The 23,504-nt window shown below is 47.7% G+C and overlaps 2 protein-coding genes across 2 annotated transcripts in view; one reads left to right on the plus strand and one right to left on the minus strand.

The window, feature by feature from the left end:
- Window positions 1-23,504, plus strand: part of plekhh1 (pleckstrin homology domain containing, family H (with MyTH4 domain) member 1) — a 140,271-nt gene that overhangs the window by 72,355 nt on the left and 44,412 nt on the right. Inside the window, exons 8-14 of the mRNA XM_070878820.1 lie at window positions 6,441-6,519; window positions 9,549-9,640; window positions 13,054-13,204; window positions 15,169-15,308; window positions 18,255-18,365; window positions 18,785-18,871; window positions 21,497-21,655. Of these exons, the coding sequence (XP_070734921.1) occupies window positions 6,441-6,519; window positions 9,549-9,640; window positions 13,054-13,204; window positions 15,169-15,308; window positions 18,255-18,365; window positions 18,785-18,871; window positions 21,497-21,655 (819 nt within the window). The remainder of the gene's footprint in view (window positions 1-6,440; window positions 6,520-9,548; window positions 9,641-13,053; window positions 13,205-15,168; window positions 15,309-18,254; window positions 18,366-18,784; window positions 18,872-21,496; window positions 21,656-23,504) is intronic.
- Window positions 12,824-23,504, minus strand: part of pigh (phosphatidylinositol glycan anchor biosynthesis, class H) — a 93,957-nt gene continuing 83,276 nt past the window's right edge. Inside the window, exon 6 of the mRNA XM_070878822.1 lies at window positions 12,824-13,192. The gene's annotated coding sequence lies outside the window, so the exon portion shown is untranslated. The remainder of the gene's footprint in view (window positions 13,193-23,504) is intronic.

Genomic DNA, 23,504 nt, shown 5'->3' on the forward strand with positions numbered 1-23,504 from the left:
CCCCCCAGTATAGGGGTTCCCACCCCAGTAGTGGGGCTCCACCCCCACCCAGGTCTCTGTTTCCCCATCCCTCCCAGTTTAACCGGGTTCCCCATCCCTCCCAGTTTAACCGGGTTCCCCATCCCTCCCAGTATAACAGGGTTCCCCATCCCCCCCAGTATAACGGGTCTCCCCCCACCCCCCCCCTCCCGCAGGACTCTGTGTCTTCCCCCGCGCCCCCCCCCCCCTCCGTGCATGACATGTTTGGGTAGCCTCACCTTGCCAGAGACCTTAAACTGGGATGTTCCCAAGTCCTCCTGCCAGGCATTGAATCCGTGTGGCACTTCCTGCCGGGCATGGGACACTGCCATCCCCTGACGAGGGTGCCCTCAACTTGCTCTTGCAGCCCCTATAGCACCCACCACCGAGTGCTGGTCAGAGTTTCATGGAGACACACTGGATGATTACATGATTTCCTGACTTGAAGAGAAGTCTGTCTGGATCCTCAATTTAAGCAGTTTCTTCCGAAACACAGCAAGACAATGATTACTGGAATTACATGTCTGAGCTTTTCATTATGTTCCAGCTAAAGCCTTTGCTGTGCAGATGATCCCAGGCTTCCTGCACAAAGCATTTGAGCAAGTTCAGACATGTCTGGCTTGTTCTTGGCAGATTGAATCGCAGTGTATTTAAAGAAAAGGGATGCCTTGGCATATATAGAATGGTTTGTCTCTGTCTATAGAATGGTTTGTCTCTGTATATAGAATGGTTTGTCTCTGTATATAGAATGGTTTGTCTCTATATATAGAATGGTTTGTCTCTGTATATAGAATGGTTTGTCTCTGTATATAGAATGGTTTGTCTCTGTATATAGAATGGTTTGTCTCTGTATATAGAATGGTTTGTCTCTATATATAGAATGGTTTGTCTCTGTATATAGAATGGTTTGTCTCTATATATAGAATGGTTTGTCTCTGTATATAGAATGGTTTGTCTCTGTATATAGAATGGTTTGTCTCTATATATAGAATGGTTTGTCTCTGTATATCGAATGGTTTGTCTCTGTATATAGAATGGTTTGTCTCTATATATAGAATGGTTTGTCTCTGTATATAGAATGGTTTGTCTCTGTATATAGAATGGTTTGTCTCTGTATATAGAATGGTTTGTCTCTGTATATAGAATGGTTTGTCTCTGTATATAGAATGGTTTGTCTCTGTATATAGAATGGTTTGTCTCTATATATATATATATATATATATATAGAATGGTTTGTCTCTGTATATAGAATGGTTTGTCTCTATATATAGAATAGTTTGTCTCTATATATAGAATGGTTTGTCTCTATATATAGAATGGTTTGTCTCTGTATATAGAATGGTTTGTCTCTGTATATAGAATGGTTTGTCTCTATATATAGAATAGTTTGTCTCTATATATAGAATGGTTTGTCTCTGTATATAGAATGGTTTGTCTCTGTATATAGAATGGTTTGTCTCTGTATATAGAATGGTTTGTCTCTGTATATAGAATGGTTTGTCACTGTATATAGAATGGTTTGTCTCTGTATATAGAATAGTTTGTCTCTATATATAGAATGGTTTGTCTTCGGTCCCCGCCACAAACTCCGTTCCCTAGCCACCAACTCCATCCCTCTCCCGAGCATCTGTCTGAGGCTGAACCAGACTGTTCGCAACCTAGGTGTCACATTTGACCCTGAAATGAACTTCCGGCCATAACTAAAACCGCCTATTTCTACCTCCGTAACATCGCCTGTCTCTGCCCCTGCCTCATCTGCTGCTGAAATCCTCATCCATGCCCTTGTTACCTCTAGCCTTGACTATCCCAATACACTCCTGGCTGGCCTCCCACATTCTACCCTACATAAACTAGAGGTGATCCAAAACTTGGCAGCCCGTGTCCTAACTCGCACCAAGTCCTGCTCACTCATCACCTCTTGTGCTCGCTGACTTACATTGGCTCCCGGTTAAGCAATGCCCCGATTTTAAAATTCTCATCCTTCGTTTCAAATCCCTCCATGGCCTCGCCGCTCCCTATCTCTGTAATCTGCTCCAGTCCCACAACCAACATTCCCCCTAAGTGGCTGTGCAGGGATTGGGAGATCCCGTGCAGGCTGCTCACCGGCTGGAACGCTGGAGACGATACCGTGCATCTGCAGCCGCGCAGGAGATTTAAAGGGACTGCGCACCTCAAATAAAACCTACTGCCCACAACCCTCCGAGATATCTGCGCTCCCCATTTCTGGCCTCTTGAGCAACCCGGTTTTAATCACTCCAGCCTTCAGCTGCCAAGGCCCTCAGCTCTGGAACTACTTCCCTAAACCCCTCCGTCTCTCTACCTGTATTTCCTCTTTTAAGACGATCCTTAAGATCTATCTCTTTTACCGAATATCTCCTTATTTGGCTTAGTGTCAGATATTGTTTGAGAATGCTCCTGTGAAGCGCCTTGGGATGTTTCACTACATTAAAGGTGCTATATAAATGCAAGTTGTTATTTTTTGTCTCCATATATAGATGGATTTGTCTATATAGCGGTGCATATATTTGAACAGAACCTTTGTGATTTTGCTCACTGTGAATCAGAGGAAGGTTATGACGAGGAAGTTTTAGAGCAGGTAACAGTGATGCTGACTCGCACCGCGTTCTGTCTGCATGACTTATAATATATTACTATTCGTTCTTGCCCATGGGGACTCCAGACCACCTCATCACCCCCGAAGAGGAGATGACTTAGTAGAAACCAGAGACCGAGGACAGCACTGTGGAGAAGGTCCACGGTGCCTGCCACCAATTCTTAGCAAGGACGTTGATGCCCCATCACATGGACTGAGGCATTCCTGAAAACCGGAGCTCAACCCCCCCCCCCATCACTGTCCTTGTTGATGAAGTTGGCTTCGAGTCAGCATGGATTTGTGAAAGGGAAATCATGCTTGACAAATCTTCTGGAATTTTTTGAGGATGTTTCCAGTAGAGTGGATAAGGGAGAACCAGTTGATGTGGTATATTTGGACTTTCAGAAGGCGTTCGACAAGGTCCCACACAAGAGATTAATGTGCAAAGTTAGAGCACATGGGATTGGGGGTAGTGTACTGACATGGATTGAGAACTGGTTGTCAGACAGGAAGCAAAGAGTAGGAGTAAATGGGTACTTTTCAGAATGGCAGGCAGTGACTAGTGGGGTACCGCAAGGTTCTGTGCTGGGGCCCCAGCTGTTTACACTGTACATTAATGATTTAGATGAGGGGATTAAATGTAGTATCTCCAAATTTGCGGATGACACTAAGTTGGGTGGCAGTGTGAGCTGCGAGGAGGATGCTGTGAGGCTGCAGAGCGAATTGGATAGGTTAGGTGAGTGGACAAATGCATGGCAGATGAAGTATAATGTGGATAAATGTGAGGTTATCCACTTTGGTGGTAAAAACAGAGAGACAGACTATTATCTGAATGGTGACAGATTAGGAAAAGGGGAGGTGCAAAGAGACCTGGGTGTCATGGTACATCAGTCATTGAAGGTTGGCATGCAGGTGCAGCAGGCGGTTAAGAAAGCAAATGGCATGTTGGCCTTCATAGCAAGGGGATTTGAGTACAGGGGCAGGGAGGTGTTGCTACAGTTGTACAGGGCATTGGTGAGGCCACACCTGGAGTATTGTGTACAGTTTTGGTCTCCTAACCTGAGGAAGGACATTCTTGCTATTGAGGGAGTGCAGCGAAGGTTCACCAGACTGATTCCCGGGATGGCGGGACTGACCTATCAAGAAAGACTGGATCAACTGGGCTTGTATTCACTGGAGTTCAGAAGAATGAGAGGGGACATCATAGAAACATTTAAAATTCTGACAGGGTTAGACAGGTTAGATGCAGGAAGAATGTTCCCAATGTTGGGGAAGTCCAGAACCAGAGGTCACAGTCTAAGGATAAGGGGTAAGCCATTTAGGACCGAGATGCGGAGGAACTTCTTCACCCAGAGAGTGGTGAACCTGTGGAATTCTCTACCACAGAAAGTTGTTGAGGCCAATTCACTAAATATATTCAAAAAGGAGTTAGATGAGGTCCTTACTACTAGGGGGATCAAGGGGTATGGCGAGAAAGCAGGAATGGGGTACTGAAGTTGAATGTTCAGCCATGAACTCATTGAATGGCGGTGCAGGCTAGAAGGGCCGAATGGCCTACTCCTGCACCTATTTTCTATGTTTCTATGTTTCTATAACTTGACCCAGGGGAACAGACAAAATTCAGTCCTCATTTTAAAGTCATACATTCTGCCCTTATTTTCATACAATAGTTCAATTTTATGCTGCTTATAATTTAATAGCAAAACGTGCGGCAAATTGGGAAGCAGAGAAGCCAAGTAGGCAGAGTTTCTCTGCAGTAAAGGCTGAGGAGCCTGGAGGAGCAAAAGTGAGGCATTACACTGCCACTGCTGATGGGATGGTGTAATTACAGTGTGACACATTTACATAGGCAGTTTCCATTATTAAAAAAGAAAAGAAAGACTTGCATTTATATAGCGCCTTTCACGACCACCAGATGTCTCAAAGCGCATTGCAGCCAATGAAGTACTTTTGGGGTGTAGTCACTGTTGTAATTCTCTGGTTGACAATCAGTAACTAATGAGGTGCCGCAGGGATCAGTGCAGGGACCCCAACTATTTACAATCTATATTAACGACTTGGAAGAAGGGACCGAGTGTAACGTAGCCAAGTTTGCTAATGATACAAAGATCGGAGGAAAAGTGATTTGTGAGGAGGACACAAAAAATCTGTAAAAAAGACATAGACAGGCTAAGTGAGTGGGCAAAAATTTGGCAGATGGAGTATAATGTTGGAAAGTGTGAGGTCATGCACTTTGGCAGAAAAAAATCAAAGAGCAAGTTATTATTTAAATAGAGAAAGATTGCAAAGTGCCGCAGTACAGCGGGACCTGGGGGTACTTGTGCATGAAACACAAAAGGATATTTTGCAGGTACAGCAAGTGATCAGGAAGACCAATGGTATCTTGGCCTTTATTGCAAAGGGGATGGAATATAAAAGCAGGAAGTCTTACTACAGCTATATAAGGTATTGGTGAGGCCACAGCTGGAATACTGCGTGCATATTTACGAAAGGATATACTTGCTTTGGAGGTAGTTCAGAGAAGGTTCACTAGGTTGATTCCAGGGATGAGGGGGTTGACTTATGGGGAAAGGTTGAGTAGGTTGGGCCTCTACTCATTGGAATTCAGAAGAATGAGAGGCGATCTTATCAAAACGTATAAGATTATGAGGGGGCTTGACAAGGTGGATGCAGAAAGGATGTTTCCACTGATGGAGGAGACTAGAACTAGAGGGCACAATCTTAGAATAAGGGGCCGCCCATTTAAAACAGAGATGAGGAGAAATTTCTTCTCTGAGGGTTGTAAATCCGTGGAATTTGCTGCCTCAGAGAGCTGTGGAAGTTGGGACATTGAATAAATTTAAGATAGAAATCGACAGTTTCTTAAACGATAAGGGGTTATGGGGAGCGGGCAGGAAAGTGGAGCTGAGTCCATGATTGGATCAGCCATGATCTTATTAAATGGTGGAGCAGGCTCGAGGGGCCTTGTGGCCTACTCCTGCTCCTATTTCTTATGTTCTTATGTAATGTGGGAAACGCGGCAGCCAATTTGCTCACATCTAGCTCCCACAAACAGCAATGTAATAATGACCAGATAATCTGTTTTTGTTATGTTGATTGAAGGATAAATATGGACCAGGACACCGGGGAATTAATCGCCTGCTCTTCTTCAAAATAGTGCCATAGGATCTTTTACATCCACTTGAGAGGACGGATGGGTCTCGATTTAGCATCTCATCTGACAGAAGTGTCGGCCTAGATTTTAGGCTCAAGTGCCTGGAGTGAGACTTAAACTCATAACCTTCTGACTCAGAGGCGAAAGTGCTACCCACTGAGCCACAGCTGACTAAATTAAGTTGACCTAATAGAGGCCTATAAAATTATGACGGGTTTTGGTGGAGTAGATACAGAGAGAGTGGGAAAAAGCATAACTTGAGGCCATCAATATAAGACAGTCACCAATAAATCCAATAGGGAATTCAGAAGGAACTTCTTTACCCAGAGAGTGGTCAGAATGTGGTTGAAGCGAATAGTATAAATGTGTTTAAGGGGAGGCTAGATAAGTACATGAGGGAGAAGGGAATAGAGGTTATGCAGATAGATTTAGATGAGGAAAGACGGGAGGAGGCTCGAGTGGAGCATAACCTCCTGCATGGACTGGTTGGGCTGAATGGCCTATTTCTGTGCCGTATATCCTGTGTAATCCCGATGACGAGTGAGACTACTCGCTGCCCCTTTTTTCAAACATTGATTGTGAATCAAGATGAATTACTTTTAACTTTGTCCATGGGGACTGAGTCTCAAGGCGCAAAAGCTTGTTGTCCCCATTGAGTCTTCCTTCTCGTTACAGGAGGGTCGAATCTACGCCCTAGCCAAGTCTGGCATGAGGATGTCTGAGGTGACCTTTGGAACCAGCTCCCCTAAGAGACGTAAGTGCATTTGTTCAAGTAAAACCACCCATTGACTTTGCGAGCTCGTGGCCTTGTGTTGCTCCCTGCCCTTCTTCGAAATAGTGCCATGGGATCTTTTAACGTAATTCGAAAGACAGCACCTCCGACAGTGCAGCACTCCCTCAGCGCTGCACTGGAGCGTCAGCCTAGATTTATGTGCTCAAGTTCCTGGAGGGGGACTTGAACCCACGACCTTCTGACTCAGAGATAAGAGAGCTACCCACTGAGCCACAGATGACACTATGGAGTCAGATGTGACATGGGTTGGTGATGATGTGCTCATGTACTAGTAGACATGTTGTGCCAATTGGTGCAGTGTGACTAAGTAAGTGCCAGCTGGTGTGTTTATGCCCCTACATTCATATGTGAGTGTGCGCACGTGTTTGCGAGCAGTTTGTCTCTATCAGTAAATTGTAGCCGGGCCCTAGCACGCAACGCCAGATTAGATTAGGCATGAGGCCTAGAGTTGACAACCCTCCAGAATAGTCCAGGAATGAAAGATTAATCGGGACACTTATGGAAGCAAAGTTTGGGAGAAAACTCAAGTTGGGTATTTTTTTTTTTTGCGAGGGGGGTATTCACTTTCTATGAGCACTTTTGTTTATGATTAGTTCTGTAATATTGGAGATGGGAAAAGAGGCTGTTTGGCGGGGCGGGGCAGTTGGAGATGTGAGGTCATGTGATGAAACCTCCAAGAATATGTCCTGCCAGATTTGGTGACCCTGGTGAGGCCTCCCTTAAGTGGAGTTGCTTTGCGCAGAGTGACGGACCTCCAATTGTCCGGCTGGGGTTCGGGGTTCGGGCGACCAGCCCTTGAAGTCCACTTGTGTGGCCAGGAGGTCCCTCCCTACCTGTGGGCAGTTCATGGCGTTGACTCTGACACCTGCACAGCTGTCCCAGGCAAACAGTGGATCTCCGATTATCATGGCTGACTAACGGGAGTGTCAGTCCCCATTCGGGGGCCCCGCGGTCCACATCCCAGATAAAAGGAGGCACTTTGCCCTGTAATTAAACCCGAGGAATGTGGGCTGCATGCACTGGTAAATCCACACAAGCTGGGCTTCAAAGCCTTAAATAAACAGAAGGATGAGAGGCAGTAGCTGGGAGTGGATCTGAAGTGGGATCAGTGCGTTCAGTAATGTTCTGAGGAATCAAAGAGACGGCAGTGAAAGATGAAGGATTCTACACGTTCTGCCAATGAATCCATTTTGGTTAGATACTGGGCTGTAACTTACGGCCTCTCCGGGTGTGTATGATGTGCGCCCACACCCGTACAGGCCTCGTAAATACCGGTTCTTGGTGTGTGGTGCGCATGCGCCGAGAACCTGCCTTTACGATCTGTCAAAACGTCTTTTGACGGATCGCACACATTCCAGTGAGAAGGACCTTCGCGGGGCAGAGATTTGGGCTATTTGCCCAACTCTTGCCCAGCGAATGTTCTTTAAATTCTTAAGCCTGGTTAAAAACAGGAATATAACTTATTTTACCAGAGTAAGAGTTTTAAAAGAAAGAAAAATTAAATTTTATCACTAATTTTTATATTAAAAACCCTGTCCGTTAAGTAATTTTGTTTTTTACACCCATTAAAACATATAAAAACAAATTAAATTTATGTCTAGAACATTTAATTAAATTCTATTTCAATTAATTTTATATATGTGAGGTATTTCTTTTCTTTATTGTGTTGTGATTGAGTTTTTGGGGTATTCTCATTGATAATAACGAGAGCTCTTAGCTCCGATTACTATGAGAATACTGTACGAGATGTTCATTGGTGGTCCAGGTCCACGCCATCCCAGGTTGCACTTACGTTCCTGGAATATGTGAGCCCATATGCAAAAAAAAAAATAATTTGTTTGGAGAAGTCCGCCCGCAGGAAGCCCCCCACCGCAATTTTTGGCCAATTATTTCTGACTCTTGCGCATTTCCCCTGTAATCATCAGGTTTGTTGGCGTGGTACACTCTCATACCCGCTTCAGAGAGGGAGAGAGCGCCTGGTGAAATCCGAGATTATTTCCGGTGCGAGTCTCATCGATAAAAGGGCTCACTGCCCATCCCTGCAGCCGTCAGCCCAGATCACTTCACATCGAAGACCGTGAGGAATGGTTGTAATCCTGCCCACCCACCTGGCGGAAACTGGGCGAGCGGGCAGTTAAAATAACCCAGGTTACTTACCCGCCCATGGGCTGCTCGGATCCCCCGGTGCGATTTTTACCCAGGCTTCCGGACGGACAGCTAAGCCACCGAGGTCCTTCATTAAAGATGCAGGCCGGGGCCCGATGATGTCATCGGGCCTTAACTACGACTTTAATTTGAGCCTTAGCGGGAAAGCTGCTGCCCAGCCGTTTAGTACTCGCAAAAAAAAATGGTAATATCAGACGCTCATTCGCAAATCACACTGCCAAATCACAATCTCCTTGCTGTGCTCCAATTGCATTTGCATTCTCATAAAGGGAAATTCCACCAAAAATTTAACCATGAAGAAAATCCCATCCTCGTCGCCATTTCGTAATGTATTTGCTTCATGGGTTCTTTGCTTAAGAATTCATAGCAACACATTGCCATTAAGGACTAGTTGGTTTATTCGCAAAGGTTTAACAATCACACTACACATTACCAGTTCATCCACCAGGTTCACAACCACCTGCCTCATCGTGGAACCCCGAACCCAACTGGCTGGGGTTTTATTGAGTCTTGTGAACATCACATGACTGGCTAAGCCACTCACAACTCAACAGCTCTACCAACCTGAGAGAATACTGACAGGTGCATACATTACAGCACCCTGCAGCTCACCTGCAAGATTTAAATGAGCCCTAGGCCTCAAAAGTTGTGGAGGAGCCTCTTCACTGCCAGAACATGTGTGGTCGGCCAGAAATTAACGAAGACCACCCCCCCCCCCCCACGATGTTGGGAAATGGTACAGTCCAGAGCAGTGTGCGGTAACCAAACTTTAGACTTGTCGTCCTTGTGCTACTCTCGCTACATTTTTCTCTTTTGCTTTCCAGTGTCCAACCTTCCTGCGAATATAACCTCCGGTCCCTTCACTCACCTCATTTACAAGAACGTCACCGTTCCCGTCTACACCACCTTGAAAGGGGTAAGATACCTACTTTTTATAAAAAGTCTACTGACCAGATAGGACCCGCAAGGAAGCAGGTTGGGCTTCCCCTAAACACATGGCGCTCTGGAACTTTGCTGCTGGGAGAGATGCCCACGGTTGATAGGAATGTGGAGGTGCAGTGCGGCTATTATGGGGCAGTGTATTGTTAAAAAATTCATTCTCGGGATGTGGACATGGCTGGCATGGTCGCCATTTATTTCCCATCCCTAATTGCTCCTTGAGAAGGTGGAGGTGGGCCCTCATCCTGAACCGCTGTAGTCCGTGTGGCTTCGTACTAAATTACCCATGGGTCACAAGGGCGGCGTGGTAGGCACTCCCCTCTCTCCCGTATCTAACGGCCCATGAGACCACCCATTTCTTCCAATGTTTTGCATCCAGCAGATCAAACTCTGGGCCGTCACAAAGACTCTTTCTACGAGAACAAGTTACGAGCTTGACTCACAACCCCCTTGCTAGGAGGACCAGCTAGATGGGATTGGAGGGGAGGACATCTCTCTGCTCCCATTGGACGCAGCGGAGGACAGAGCGCTCGTCTTCTGATCGCCAGGGCAACAATAAGGATAAAGGGGGGAAAGCGGGGAGGCATCTGGACGTCAACCCACTATTCCGACGTTGGAGGTCCTCTTCCCCCGGCTACGGTAGGGGATGGGGACGCTTTGCTCCCATCGGACATGCACTCAGTGACACGACCTCCTGCCTCTGCTCTCCGGCACTGTCTGCAATGGGGCTCAAGCCCCGAGCTACCATAAGGCAAGGCTCACTCCATAATAGAAGCTGGTCGTGTTATAATGTTTGGTACAGTTTAAGCTGAGCTTCACATTTCAGGATTAGCGCTGAGAGTCATCCTCCTCCTACCCAGGTCCCTTGGAGCGTCTTCATTGGTTCGTCAACAACAACAACACTTGTACTTGTATAGTGCCTTTAATATAGTGAAACGTCCCAAGGCACTTCACAAGAGTATTATGAGATAACATATTTGATGCGAGCCGCACAAGTAGAAATGAGAACAGGCAGGTTTTAAGGAGGGAATTCCAGAGCTTGGAGCCCAGGCAGCTGAGGCACGGCCACCAATGGTTGAGTGATTAGAATTAGGGATGCTCAAGAGAGCAGAATTAGAGGAACACAGACATCTTGGGGGGGGGGGGGGGGGATGATGGGGGGGTGGGGGGGGGGGATGGGGGGGTGGGGGGGGGGTGGGGGGGGGGATGGGGTGGGGGGGGGGGATGGGGTGGGGATGGGGGGATGGGGGGGGATGGGGGATGGGGGGGGATGGGGGGGATGGGGGGGTGGGGGGGGGATGGGGGGGGGGATTGTGGGCTGGAGGAGATTACAGAGATAGGGAGGGGCGAGGCCATGGAGGGATTTGTAAACAAGGATAAGAATTTTGAAATCGAAGTCTCCCTCCTGCTCCCTCCCCCGAACTCCCTGTAAATATGAGGGCCTGTGTCTCTGTAAAGAACTGCTCCGGGACACTTCATGTATTAGTGCAAGAATATTCCCCCCTCATATTTATCTAAAATATATTCTATGTCATTCCCAAGTCAGATATTAGATGGTTAGACACAGTGTGAAGCTCCCTCTTCTCTGCCTCGACCAATTAGCTCAACCCCTACCTGACACCCACTGGGAACTCGCTGGGGGGGGGGGGGGCCGAAAACCGTGGCGAAGGCCAGAGTTGGGGCGGGAGGGATGTTCCAGCTGTTCAAACACCCCCCAAATTCCATGCTTTTATTTATCGGACCGGTCCTTCTTTCAAAGCAACCCTCGATAGAACACTGTGAACACAGGCGTTCTTGCAGAGCGGGTCAAGTCGACCAGTGTACACCGGTTAGTTAGGCTAGTATTTCTTGGTGTTCTTTGGGATATTGCAGTGGTTTGGTGCCGTTATTGATAGACTTCTGGCACGTAACCCATGCTAGGACTTTGAGAAGTTTTTTTTCTTTCCATTTGCTTTATTGGAATTGTTTGGGATTAGCAGAAGTTTGGATTTGAATCCTTTTTGTGAAATTCCTATTTGAAAGTGCAGTTTTGGTCACCTTACTTAAGGAAGGATATACTAGCTTTGGAAGGGGTACAGAGACGATTCACTAGGCTGATTCCGGAGATGAGGGGGTTACCTTATGATGATAGGTTGAGTAGACTGGGTCTTTACTCATTAGAGTTCAGAAGGATGAGGGGTGATCTTATAGAAACATTTAAAATAATGAAAGGGATAGACAAGATAGAGGCAGAGAGGTTGTTTCCACTGGTCGGGGAGACTAGAACTAGGGGGCACAGCCTCAAAATACGGGGGAGCCAATTTAAAACTGAGTTGAGAAGGAATTTCTTCTCCTAGAGGGTTGTGAATCTGTGGAATTCTCTGCCCAAGGAAGCAGTTGAGGCTAGCTCATTGAATGTATTCAAATCACAGATAGATAGATTTTTAACCAATAAGGGAATTAAGGGTTACAGGGAGAGGGCAGGTAAGTGGAGCTGAGTCCACGGCCAGATCAGCCATGATCTTATTGAATGGCGGAGCAGGCTCGAGGGGCTAGATGGCCTACTCCTGTTCCTAATTCTTATGTTCTTATGAAAAGATGACCTTTTGAAGTAGTTTTGTTTGGTCTGGAAAAGCTTGCATCCAAACACCTGCCAAGGGAGAAAAAAATCCGGCCGAGGCCACTGGCCCCAGCTCCTGTAATCGGCAGAGGGCCGAGACTTTCATTTCGTCCTTAGGACATGGCTGCCAGAATTTGCATATGTTTTATCTGTACATTTTAGTGTCTGGTGATGGCAGCCACCACCTGCTGTGTTTGATGTTTTTTCCTCTGGCCCATCTCAGCACACCCACGTCACCACTGACACAACCTCCATGTGGATTGGATGTGAGAGGCTCAGTCAGTGCTCAATCGGGTTGGCGACACTGGTTGGATGTAGTCCTGGCGGTCTTGTCACATGATCTCCTGCCTCCAATGGCCCCGCCCGTCACTCCCGCCATTGGTTGTCAGACGCTTCCATCCACGCAATGCCCCGCCTTCCCAACCCGGTCCGCAGCGGGGACGCTCTTTGTTAGTCGATTGAATGATTCTTGACAGTCAGTCAAATAGCAAATTTTCCCCATTTCCAATATTTTTACAACTAATAATTGAAAGGGCTGAAGGAAATGAAAACAACTTACAATTTTTCTTTAAATTATTTTATCCTGGAGATTAGTCTTTAATTCCTGGTGACTGCAGGCTGATCCTGGAAGGCTGGTAAGCCAGATGCACAACCTGGACATTTCTCTACCCCAAGCCTAAGCATCAACTCAAAAGATTTCGGGAGGTGGGTGGGGTTGTGTGAGGTGAAGTTCATTATTATTAAAAATCAAGGACGGATTGATTGTTTTTTCTCCGGATGGGCTTTGCCAGAAAGCCACGCAGATCAGCAACATTCCCTTCCCAGACGAGTCCTCGGGATCCGACGATGACAGCAGTTCCCAAGCCAGCTTCCGGACATCAACTGCGGGATCGGAGCCGAGGAAAAACAGCGGCCCCGGGAGTCCGCGAGCTGTGAAAAGAGGTAGGTGATCAACAGGATCGGATACCGAGTGGCTGGCTTCAGTGCTCGGTGAGTAAAAGAAAATAACTTGCATTTATATAGCGCCTTATCACAACCTCCGGATTTCCCAAAGAGCTTCGCAGCCAATGAAGCGCTTTCGAAGTGTTGTAATGTGGGAAACGCGGCAGCCAACTTGCGCACAACAAGCTCCCTCAAGCAGCAATGTGATAATGACCAGATAATCTGAGCGATAAATATTGGCCAGGACACCGGGGATAACTCCCCTGCTCTTCTTTGAAATAGTAGATGGGATTTTTCACACCCAGCTGAGAGCGCGGACGGGGCCTCTGTTTAACGTCTCATCCGAAAGACGCCACCTCCGATAGTGGTGCGCTCCCTCAGCACTGTACTGAACTGTTGGCCTGGATTATGTGCCCAGGTTCTCTGGAGTGGGATTGTGAACCCACTACCTTCCGACTCAGAGCTGAGAGTGCTACCCACTGAGCCACAGCTGACACAGTAAAGCACTGTTAAGGTATTGGAAAATCTCAGAGATGGAAATAATCCAGCGGTAGTGGTTGAGGTGGTGATCGAAGGCAGGTTCAGAGGTAGCTTTGGAGGAGGCTTTTGTAGGAGAGGAACAAGGCAGCAAGATGGAGGGATGCGGAGCCTTGACAGCTGAAGGATCTTGGAGAAGTTTGGTGGGGTGGTACTCGGGACGTTCCACACTCTATATCCGTAATCCACACTGGGAATAATTGTTGACTGCATTGAAGAGATCCTCCTTTATCAAATATAAAATTACTAACGGCTAGTGGAATGTGGAGTAAATCGGGGGCGACTCGGGTCACCCAGGTGGCAAGTGAGCTTTGGTTTGTCACGTGTCCTCAATTTAAAAACGTGATTAACTTTTGGTTGCATTTAACTTTAATCAGCCTGCCATTCACATTGTGCTCTGAGAAAGGTGAGGCAGGGTGTGAGGGCTGGGTTTACAGAGCAGACCAATGCCCCGCCTGTCTGATTGGACAATATCACAGAGACACCAAGGTACAGGCTGGGCTTCTTGGCACAACAGGATTTCTGGTGTCGGTTATACTGTGCTGGCTCACCCCACGAGGGGTGAGCTACTTCACGTGTTTTTAAGATGTTTAAAGGATTTGATAGGATATATGGAGAGAAACTTCCTCTGGTGGGGGAGTCCAGAACAAGGGGGCATAACCTTAAAATTAGGGCCAGGCTGTCCAGGGGTGATGTCAGGAAGAACTTCTTCACACAAAGCGAAGTGGGAATCTGAAACTCTTTCCCCCCCCCCCCCCCCCCAAAAAGCTGCTGAGGCCAGAGATCAATTAAAAATGTCCGAGCTGCGGTTGACAGATTTTTATTAGGAAAGGGTATTAAGGGTTACGGAACCAAGGTGGGTAGCTGGAGTTAAGATACAGATCAGCCGCGATCTCATTGAATTGCGCAGCCTATTCCTGTTCCTATCTCTTCAATTGGAATTCAGAAGAATGAGAGGCAATCTTATCGAAACGTATAAGATTATGAGGGGGCTTGACAAGGTGGATGCAGAGAGGATGTTTCCACTGATGGGGGAGACTAGAACTAGGGGGCATAATCTTAGAATAAGGGGCCGCCCATTTAAAACAGAGATGAGGAGAAATTTCTTCTCTGAGGGTTGTAAATCTGTGGAATTCGCTGCCTCAGAGAGCTGTGGAAGCTGGGACATTGAATAAATTTAAGACAGAAATAGACAGTTTCTTAATCGATAAAGGGTTATGGGGAGCGGGCGGGGAAGTGGAGCTGAGTCCATGATCAGATCAGCCATGATCTTATTGAATGGCGGAGCAGGCTCGAGGGGCCATATGGCCTACTCCTGTTCCTATTTCTTATGTTCTCAATAACTGGCCATAGTTAATGTGTGCGTTTGGATTTGTTGGAGACGGTTTACGAAGGAGGGAGGAATCACCGTGTGCCTTTCTCCACAGGGGTCTCGATGTCCTCGGTCAGTTCGGAAAGTGATTATGCCATCCCCCCCGATGCCTGCTCCATGGACAGCGATTACTCCGAGCCTGAGCACAAGCTCCTTCGAACCTGTTCCGTCTACTCCACGGAGAGCACCTGCAACGTAGGTTATCCGCAGACCTTTCCTCCACTGCGTTCGGGCCCTGAATGTTGGATCAGACGTCGGCGTAAGGGATTTCAGGGGCCTATCAAATGTCCCTGGGGCGAAACAATCACACTCAAACCCAAAATTATTTGCCTGCATTAATCCCGCTGTACACAGCACACAAGCCCCAGACACCATCTCTGCTGTGCAGTTCCCTCCCCGACTGTTGTCCATCAGTTCACCATGTCCCTTTACAAGCTACAACAAACTCAAAAACAAAATACCGGGGATATTGGCATCTGAAATAAAACCAGAAAGTGCTGGAAATCTCAGCGGGTCAGGCAGCATCTGTGGAGAGAAACAGAGTTAACGGTTCGGGTCTGTGAACCTTTGTCAGAACTGGAAAAGTTTGAGATGTAATAGATTATTCAGGAAGTGCAGGGGCACTGAAAGGGGGAGGGGAGGAAAGAACAAAAGGGAAGGTCTGTGATAGGGTGGAAGGCAGGAGAGATTAGAGAGACAAAAGGGATGATGGGCAAAAAATGGGATGATAATGGCACGTTAGCAAACAAAAGATGAGTCTAGACGGGGTGTGAATGGTGGAATCATCACCAGCTGCCCTGGGAAAGAGAAAACAATGGGAGGGGGCTTTGTAAAATAAAAAGGTGGAAAGGGAAAAATATCCAATTTTTCCAAGCTTATCTGGTCCTCCTGTGCTCCCAGGGTCAAATCTCTCCTCGTGACAATTACTCTTGGCTACACCCCATGTTTGTATAAAAATAAAGCAAGCCAGTTATGGCAGGAAATAACTGAGGATGGAGGGGTTGAGCACAGCAACAACTTGCATTTATATAGCACCTTAATGTCGTAAAAATTCCCAAGGCGCTTCACAGGAGCATAATCAATCAGAATTTGGCCCCATGCCACATTTTCGGACAGGTGACCATAAGCTTGGTCAAAGAGGTAGGTTTTCAGGAGTGTTTTAAAGGAGGAAAGAGAGAGGTGGAGCGGTTTAGGGGGGAAATCCTGAGCTTAGAGCCTTGGAACAAAGGACATCGGCGGTATGCAATGGGCCAAAGACACCAACTGATGATGTTTTCAATCTGGGTCAATGCGGGACAAGGTGCTCAGTTTCTGGACCCAGCCACTCAATTTCCTTTCACCAACTCGCGATGTCGCTAAAGGGCAAGTGCGTCCAATACCTCAATCTGGGTAGGCTTTGTTACCGCCCCTCTCCATCCTGGATCTGAGAAAGAATTGTCATTTGACAAGTGATCCTTCTTTCACCTCGACCCTCGCTCTGTCACAGCCTTTGTCTCTCTCTCTCTCTCTCTCTCTCTCTCTCTATTTTACCAATACAACTGTTGTCATTGCCTCTCAGAAAATTGATCTGAAACACCCAACACATTCTTCCTTCTCCGACATCATCACTATGTTGGAACCGAGAATCATTGCACTCTCTCCTACTAACGGGATTGGACAGGTTAGATGCAGGAGGAATGTTCCCGATGTTGGGGAAGTCCCTAAGGATAAGGAGTAAGCCATTTAGGACCGAGATGAGGAGAAACTTCTTCACTCAGAGAATTATGAACCTGTGGAATTCTCTACCTCAGTAAGTTGCTGAGGCCAGTTCGTTAGATATATTCAAAAGGGAGTTAGATGTGACGGCTAAAGGGATCAAGGGGTATGGAGAGAAAGCAGGAATCAGGTACTGAGGTTGCATGATCAGCCATGATCATATTGAATGGTGGTGCAGGCTCGAAGGGCCGAATGGCTTACTCCAACACTTATTTTCTGTTTCTAACTCATTCTTTCCAAGGACCTCAAAACTATAGAACTATTTACCTGACCCTTTCCTCTCCGAGGAGATTTGGAACAGGAGTGGGCCATTCAGCACCTCGAGCTTGCTCTGCCGTTCAATTAGCTTGTGGCTGATTTGTATCTTAACTCCATTTTTGCTTCTTTGCTCCATATCCCTCGATGCCCTTACCCAACAAAAATCCAGCGGTCTCGGTCTTGAAAGCTCCAATTATCCTCCAGCCTCCACAGCTTTTTGGGAGAGTTCCACATTTCCACTCCACTTTGTGTGAAAAATGCTTCCTGATTTCACTCCTGAACAGCCTAGCTCTAATTTAAACATTATGTCCCCTTGTTCCCCCACCAGAGGAAATGGTTTCTCTGTATTTGCTCTATTGAATCTTTTTAACATTTTAAAATCTCGATCAGATCACCCCCTCAATTAGTGAGGGCCTTGAAAACACAAGCTTGGTGTCATCTAACGAGTTACATAGTATTTCGTATTACTTACAGCACAGAAACAGGCCATTGGGCCCAACAGGTCTATGCTGGTGTGGTCATGCTCCACTTCTTCCTAATTTATCGTATCTTCTCTCCTACACCTTCACTTTCAACCTTGGTGGTGGCCTACAGTCTGGTCCTTGCTCTCCACTAAAACCCCTCAGTAAAAGGGATCCTGTGGGTGTATATTTGACCAGCTTGCGGGGTAAATGTTATGCTGGAATTGGGGGGGATGCAGAACTGATTGAAGCTGTTGCCTAGGGTTACCAACTCTGACTGGATGCATTCCGGGAAGTGTCATCACAGGACCTCCAACCAGCCCGCTCCCACACTCCTGTCATTGGTCTCCTGCCATTGGTCGTCCGACATGTCCATCCTCCCACCCCACCAACTTTCCATGAGAAATTGGAAAGCAAACAATCTGTTCATTACCTGATTGGATGATACCCTACTGTCAGTCGAACAGCCAATTTTTCCCCCATCTCCGATTTCTTTAACGTCCCTATGATTTTTCTGCTGGTGTTTGCAGCACTGGAGAATCCCGGGCAATCTGGGAGAGTTAAATCCTTGAATTACTCCTCCCTTAGACCCTGCTAAAAATGGCACAGTTTTCTCACTCGGGTGGATGCAGACTCGCTGATCCATCTACAATTGTCTTGGTTGCAGGAGCCTTTAGAAAAGTCTGGTTATCTGCTGAAGATGGGAGGCCAGGTGACGATGTGGAAGAGACGATGGTTTGTGCTGAGGAATGGCGAGATCCTGTACTACAAGTCCCCCGTGAGTACCCCAAGTCAGAGCCTCGAGGAGCGGAGTCATTCATTCATAGGCGTTCCCTCGTATTGAGGATGACTTGCTTCCAAGCCAAAAAAGGATGAGTTCACAGGTGTTTCAATGAAGGACCTAATACTCCAGGTCCCGAACTACATCCTGAAGGGTGGAAGATGCCTGTGCGTGGATTTTTTTAACGTGTGGTGGCCGTTGCACACCAGCCACCACACGGGCTTGACAGAGCGAGGTCTTGGTCCAGTGGCAAGGATTAACCAAGACGGCTGGAGACTGGAGACCAGCAGGAGAGGAGCGGCAATACACTGGGAGGAGTAAACTGAAGTAAATGTTGGAGGTATCTGAACTTTCGAAGAGGCAGGTAAATTGTTAACAATATGTTGTGCTTTGTTTCTCTCCCATCGGCATTGCAGAGTGACGTCATCCGCAAGCCGCAGGGCCGAATCGAGCTCAGCTCCTCCTGTCGCATCGTTCGTGGAGAGGGCGCACAAACCTTCCAGGTGAGAACCTCCCATCGTCATCGAGCACAACAACCGCGCCGAGCATCCATCCCTGCTTCGTGCTGGGTGTGACCGCCTACCTCCGTCCCCGCCCATCTGCTGCTGACACCTTCATCCATGTCTCTGTTACCTCCAGACTCGATTATTCCAGCGCTCCCCTGGCCGGCCTCCTCCCACTTTCCACCCTCTGTAAGCTGGACCTCACCCTAAACTCTGCCGCCCGTCTCCTAACTCGCACCAAGTCCCACTCACCCATCACCCCTGTGCTCGCTGATCTACATTGGCTCCCGGTCCCACAGCACCTCAATTCTTTTTGAAAAAAATTCTCATCCTTCTATTCAAATTTCTCCATGGCCGCGCCCATTCCTATCTCTAACATCCTCGAGCCCCACAAACCCTCCAAAAACTGCACTCCTCCAACTCTGGCCTCTTGTGCGTCGCCCATTTCCTTCACTCCACCATCGGTGGCCGTGTCTTCAGCTGCCTCGGTCCTAAGCTCTGGAACTCCCTCCCTAAGCCTCTTCTCCTCTCTCTCTCTCTCTCTCTCACTCCTCCTTTAAGACGCTCCTTAAAACCTACCTCTTTGACCAAGCTTTTGGTCACCTGCCCGAATATCTCTTTATATGGCCCGATGTCAATCTTTGTCTGATTATGCTTCTGTGAAGCCCCTTGAGACATTTACTGCAAATTGTTAAGTTACTTTATTGCAGAGCAACTGAACATACAGAGTGCCAGTTATCAGATTCGCTTAGTTCATTCAGTAAAACTTACCTTCGTGTGTTAATATAAAATAATGAACACACTACACTTTCCTACAGCAATGGGTTGCTTTACTTGACCTAAACAAAATAACTCTTAACTGCCCTCCTGCGTGCTAAACCTCTGTACCTGATCAAAACCTGTCCTTGCAACTTTCTGTTTCAAAAGCCCGATTGCCTTCACAGCCTTTGCTGACTGTTTCTGTCCCTTTTTGTTCTATATCTCTGTTCATCATCATAGGCGGTCTCTCGAACGAGGATGACTTGCTTCCACATGAGTTCACAGGTGTTTCAATGAAGGATCCGATATTCCAGACCCTGAACTCTAGTTGAGGGGGTGGAAGATGCCTGTGCGTGGATTTTTTTAACGTGTGGTGACCGTTGCACACCAGCCACCACACGGGCTTGACAGAGCTAGGTCTTGGTCCAGTGGCAAGGGTTAACCAAGACGAGTGGAGACTTGCTGTGCTGCACGGACCTAGTGCACGCACACATCGCAGTGTGGGCTGGCCCGTGCTGCCCCTGGGCCCTCGGCTCTTCTGGGTCCCATATCCTCATTTGCTGCCCGTCCGCCACGATCCCTCGCCACCCGTCCGCCACAAATGACCCACCGCTTACAGCATGATGTCAGCTCTCAGTATCTTGTGAGAGTACTGATGCTGGGCTTTCTCTTTACTCTCTGTTCACAATCAGATGGCACCAGAGACTTCCCAACACAATGAGTGTGAAGTGTTTATCGAATACTAAGACAGGCTAACAAATTGTTTATGTGCTGACCGCTTTTGGGGGGGAACCTATCGGGCCAGAAATTGCGTAGCGGGAGCACAAAAGTATCGCTGGGCGCTATCCAATTCTAGCAGGCACAATCTTCCGGTTTAGCGCTCCAGGAGGGAAGTGGAGTATTAAATCGAGCATTACCACTTCCCTTGGAGCGATAAATCAGGCAGGAGGGGCGGTAACAGCAGAGTGCAGCGCCACCGGGATCACAGGCTCCTTCCCTCCCTTAAAGGGAGGGGCGATTGCTCCAGGCTCTGCAATAAATCGAATCCCCTGCTTGCCGATGCCACCCGCGATCTGCGACGATCAGCCCCAAGCACGCTAACGGTGCAGGGCTGATCAATCGCAACAGGAGTAAATGTTAAAAAAAAATACCATGAGGGCTCAATTAAATAATTTCCCCCACCTCACCGGCAATCCCTTTAAATACCGCTCCCCACCCGGCTGGCCTACCTGACAAGGCTTCCTGCAGCTGCCGGTGTAGACGCCCGGCGATGGGTGATGCTGCAGGGGGCGGAACTGAAGTTTGCATCCGGGGTGACACGCAACGGATAACGTCACGATCTCCGGGGTGCTGGGGATCATGGCGTTGGGATTTCCGCCACCACTAATCTCTGCAAGGCACGTTCCCGGGCATCGGTACTGTCACCGCGCCTGGTCGCAGAGCCGGCAGTGCCCCGTTATTGCCCCCTGGAGGCGCAAAGGCGGCCAATTTCACCCTCACAGCGTATTAACCACGTTTCGTCTAGGTGCCTTTTGTTTAAAAAACGTGTGCGAATACGCTGTTTTAATATCCCGATATTCAAACTCTGTTTCCAAATCTTTTCCGTGGCAAAAAATGTCCCCAAAAGAATCTCGATATGTGACCAGCCACACAAAGTGGATCACATAACATCAAATTGTATTGGGTTAAGTTCAGTTTTTCCGAAAACACGTTGCAGCCAACATACTCAATGTGCCCAGACACAGCGCGGGGTGTTTTGCACAATGCAGTGCAGCCTCACAGCAGGTAACCTGAGTAACACAGCCCTTTCACAAACGGCTGAAGAGGACCCGTGTCGTGATTGGTTGTTGCTTGTGTTTCCTGCAGCTGGTCACGGAGAAAAGGACGTACTACCTGACTGCCGACTCCCCAAACATCCTGGAGGAATGGATCCGAGTGCTCCAGAACATTCTGAAGGTTCAGCTGGCCAGCCCTGTCGTCACGCAGATTGAGTCGAAGCCATCTGTCCGAGGCTGGCTGACCAAGGTGAGCGGCTGAAGTAAACTTCAACCAAACTTCGACACTGTTCGATCATTTCCCTGACCAGACCCTCCCACCCTGTGCCTTTATTTCTACGATGATACGAAAATACTCGCTTGGTACCACACTGAGAAGCAGGGGCTCTGCCTCCGATCAGTGCTCATTGCTTCTAAATACTTATCCTAGGCTCAGTCGGTAACACCCTTGCCACGGAGTCAGAAGGTCATGGGGTTCAAACCCCACCCCAGAGGTTAGAGCTGTACTGTCCGAGGTGCTGTCTTTCGGATGAGATGTTAAACTGAGGCACCGTCCATCTCACGTGTATTATGTCTGCAATTACCATCGAATAACTCCACGAGGCCTTGTACTGTGAGTAAGAGCTGTGTGACTTCAGTCCATTTAATACGACTGCAAAGTGAGAGGCAACATGGCTGGCTGCCTTTTATATGCCCCTGCCCACCAGGAAACCCCTGGGCCTCCAACAGCAGCGCCCTCAGGTGGTACATCATACATAGTTACATGGTGAATACAAAGAGTTTGCATACATGACAACGTGGATGTAAAAGATCCTGTATTCAAAGAGGAGCAGGGGAGTTCTCCCCGGTGTACCATCCAACATTTATCCTTCAATTTATCAGTGTCAGCTGTGGCTCAGTGGGTAGCACACTCGCCTCTGAGTCAGAAGGTACTGGGTTCAGGTCCCACTCCAGGGACTTGAGCACATAAATCCAGGCTGACACTCCAGTGCAGTGCTGAGGGAGTGCTGCACTGCCGGAGGTGCTGTCTTTCGGATGAGACGTTAAACCGAGGCCCCTGTTTGCTCTCTCAGGTGGATGTAAAAGATCCCATGATACTATTTCGAAGAGGAGCAGGGGAGTTATCCCCGGTGTCCTGGTCAATATTTAACCCTCAATCGACATAACAAAAAAACAGACGATCTGGTCATTATCACATTGCTGTTTGTGGGAGCTTGCTGTGCGCAAATTGGCTGCTGCATTTCCCACATTACAACAGTGACTATACTCCAAAAGTACTTCATTGGCTGTAAAGTGCTTTGAGACCTCCAGTGGTCATGAAAGGCGCTATATAAATGCAAGTCTGTCTTTCTTTCTCTAACACACACACTCTCTACAAGAAACTGTCATCGTGTGACTTTGCCACATGACCTTTTATTATTATTACATTAGTTGTCCTCTAGGTGGAGTAGTATTCCCACCTGTGAGTGAGGAAGTTGGAACCCAACTCCAGACAGGTCTGTGAGTGAAGACCACAGCTCTAAATTCTTGGTTGACATGCAGTGGGTGTGGGTGGTCCCGCACTCATGGTATGAGTGGTGGGAGCCCATACAATCCTCCCACCATATAGGGCTAATCACCCTATCGGCCTCTATAAAGGTGCTAATGGCCATGGAAGGAGCCTGTAGACTGTTAATCAGCCCGTGATTCCTTCTCCCACTTCACACTGTTCTCCAAGGAGCGAGTGGGGAGGTACGAAAACTTCCATAGAGAAAGGAATGGAATCTCCAGCTCCCTCGGGTGTTGCTCTTCGTGATCACTTAGGGACAGGTTGTCCATGCACCCGATCAATTGGAGTTCAGAACAAAGGGGATATTAGGATCAGGAAAAGGCCAAAATAAACGTTGTAAAACACTCAACAGGTCAGGCAGCATCAGTGGCGAGAGAAACAGAGTTACCGTTTCAGCTCAATGTTCTTTTCATCAGAACTAGAAGTTAGAGATTTTAAGCAAGTGCAGAACCAGGGGAAAGGATGTGGCAGGGTGGAGGACAGGAGTGATTAGATGAGATTCTGTCTGAGATGTAATAAAAGGTGACCGGTTTATCAATGTGGGAACAAG

Source organism: Pristiophorus japonicus, chromosome 4, assembly GCF_044704955.1.
Source record: "Pristiophorus japonicus isolate sPriJap1 chromosome 4, sPriJap1.hap1, whole genome shotgun sequence".
Lineage (NCBI taxonomy): Eukaryota > Metazoa > Chordata > Chondrichthyes > Pristiophoridae > Pristiophorus > Pristiophorus japonicus.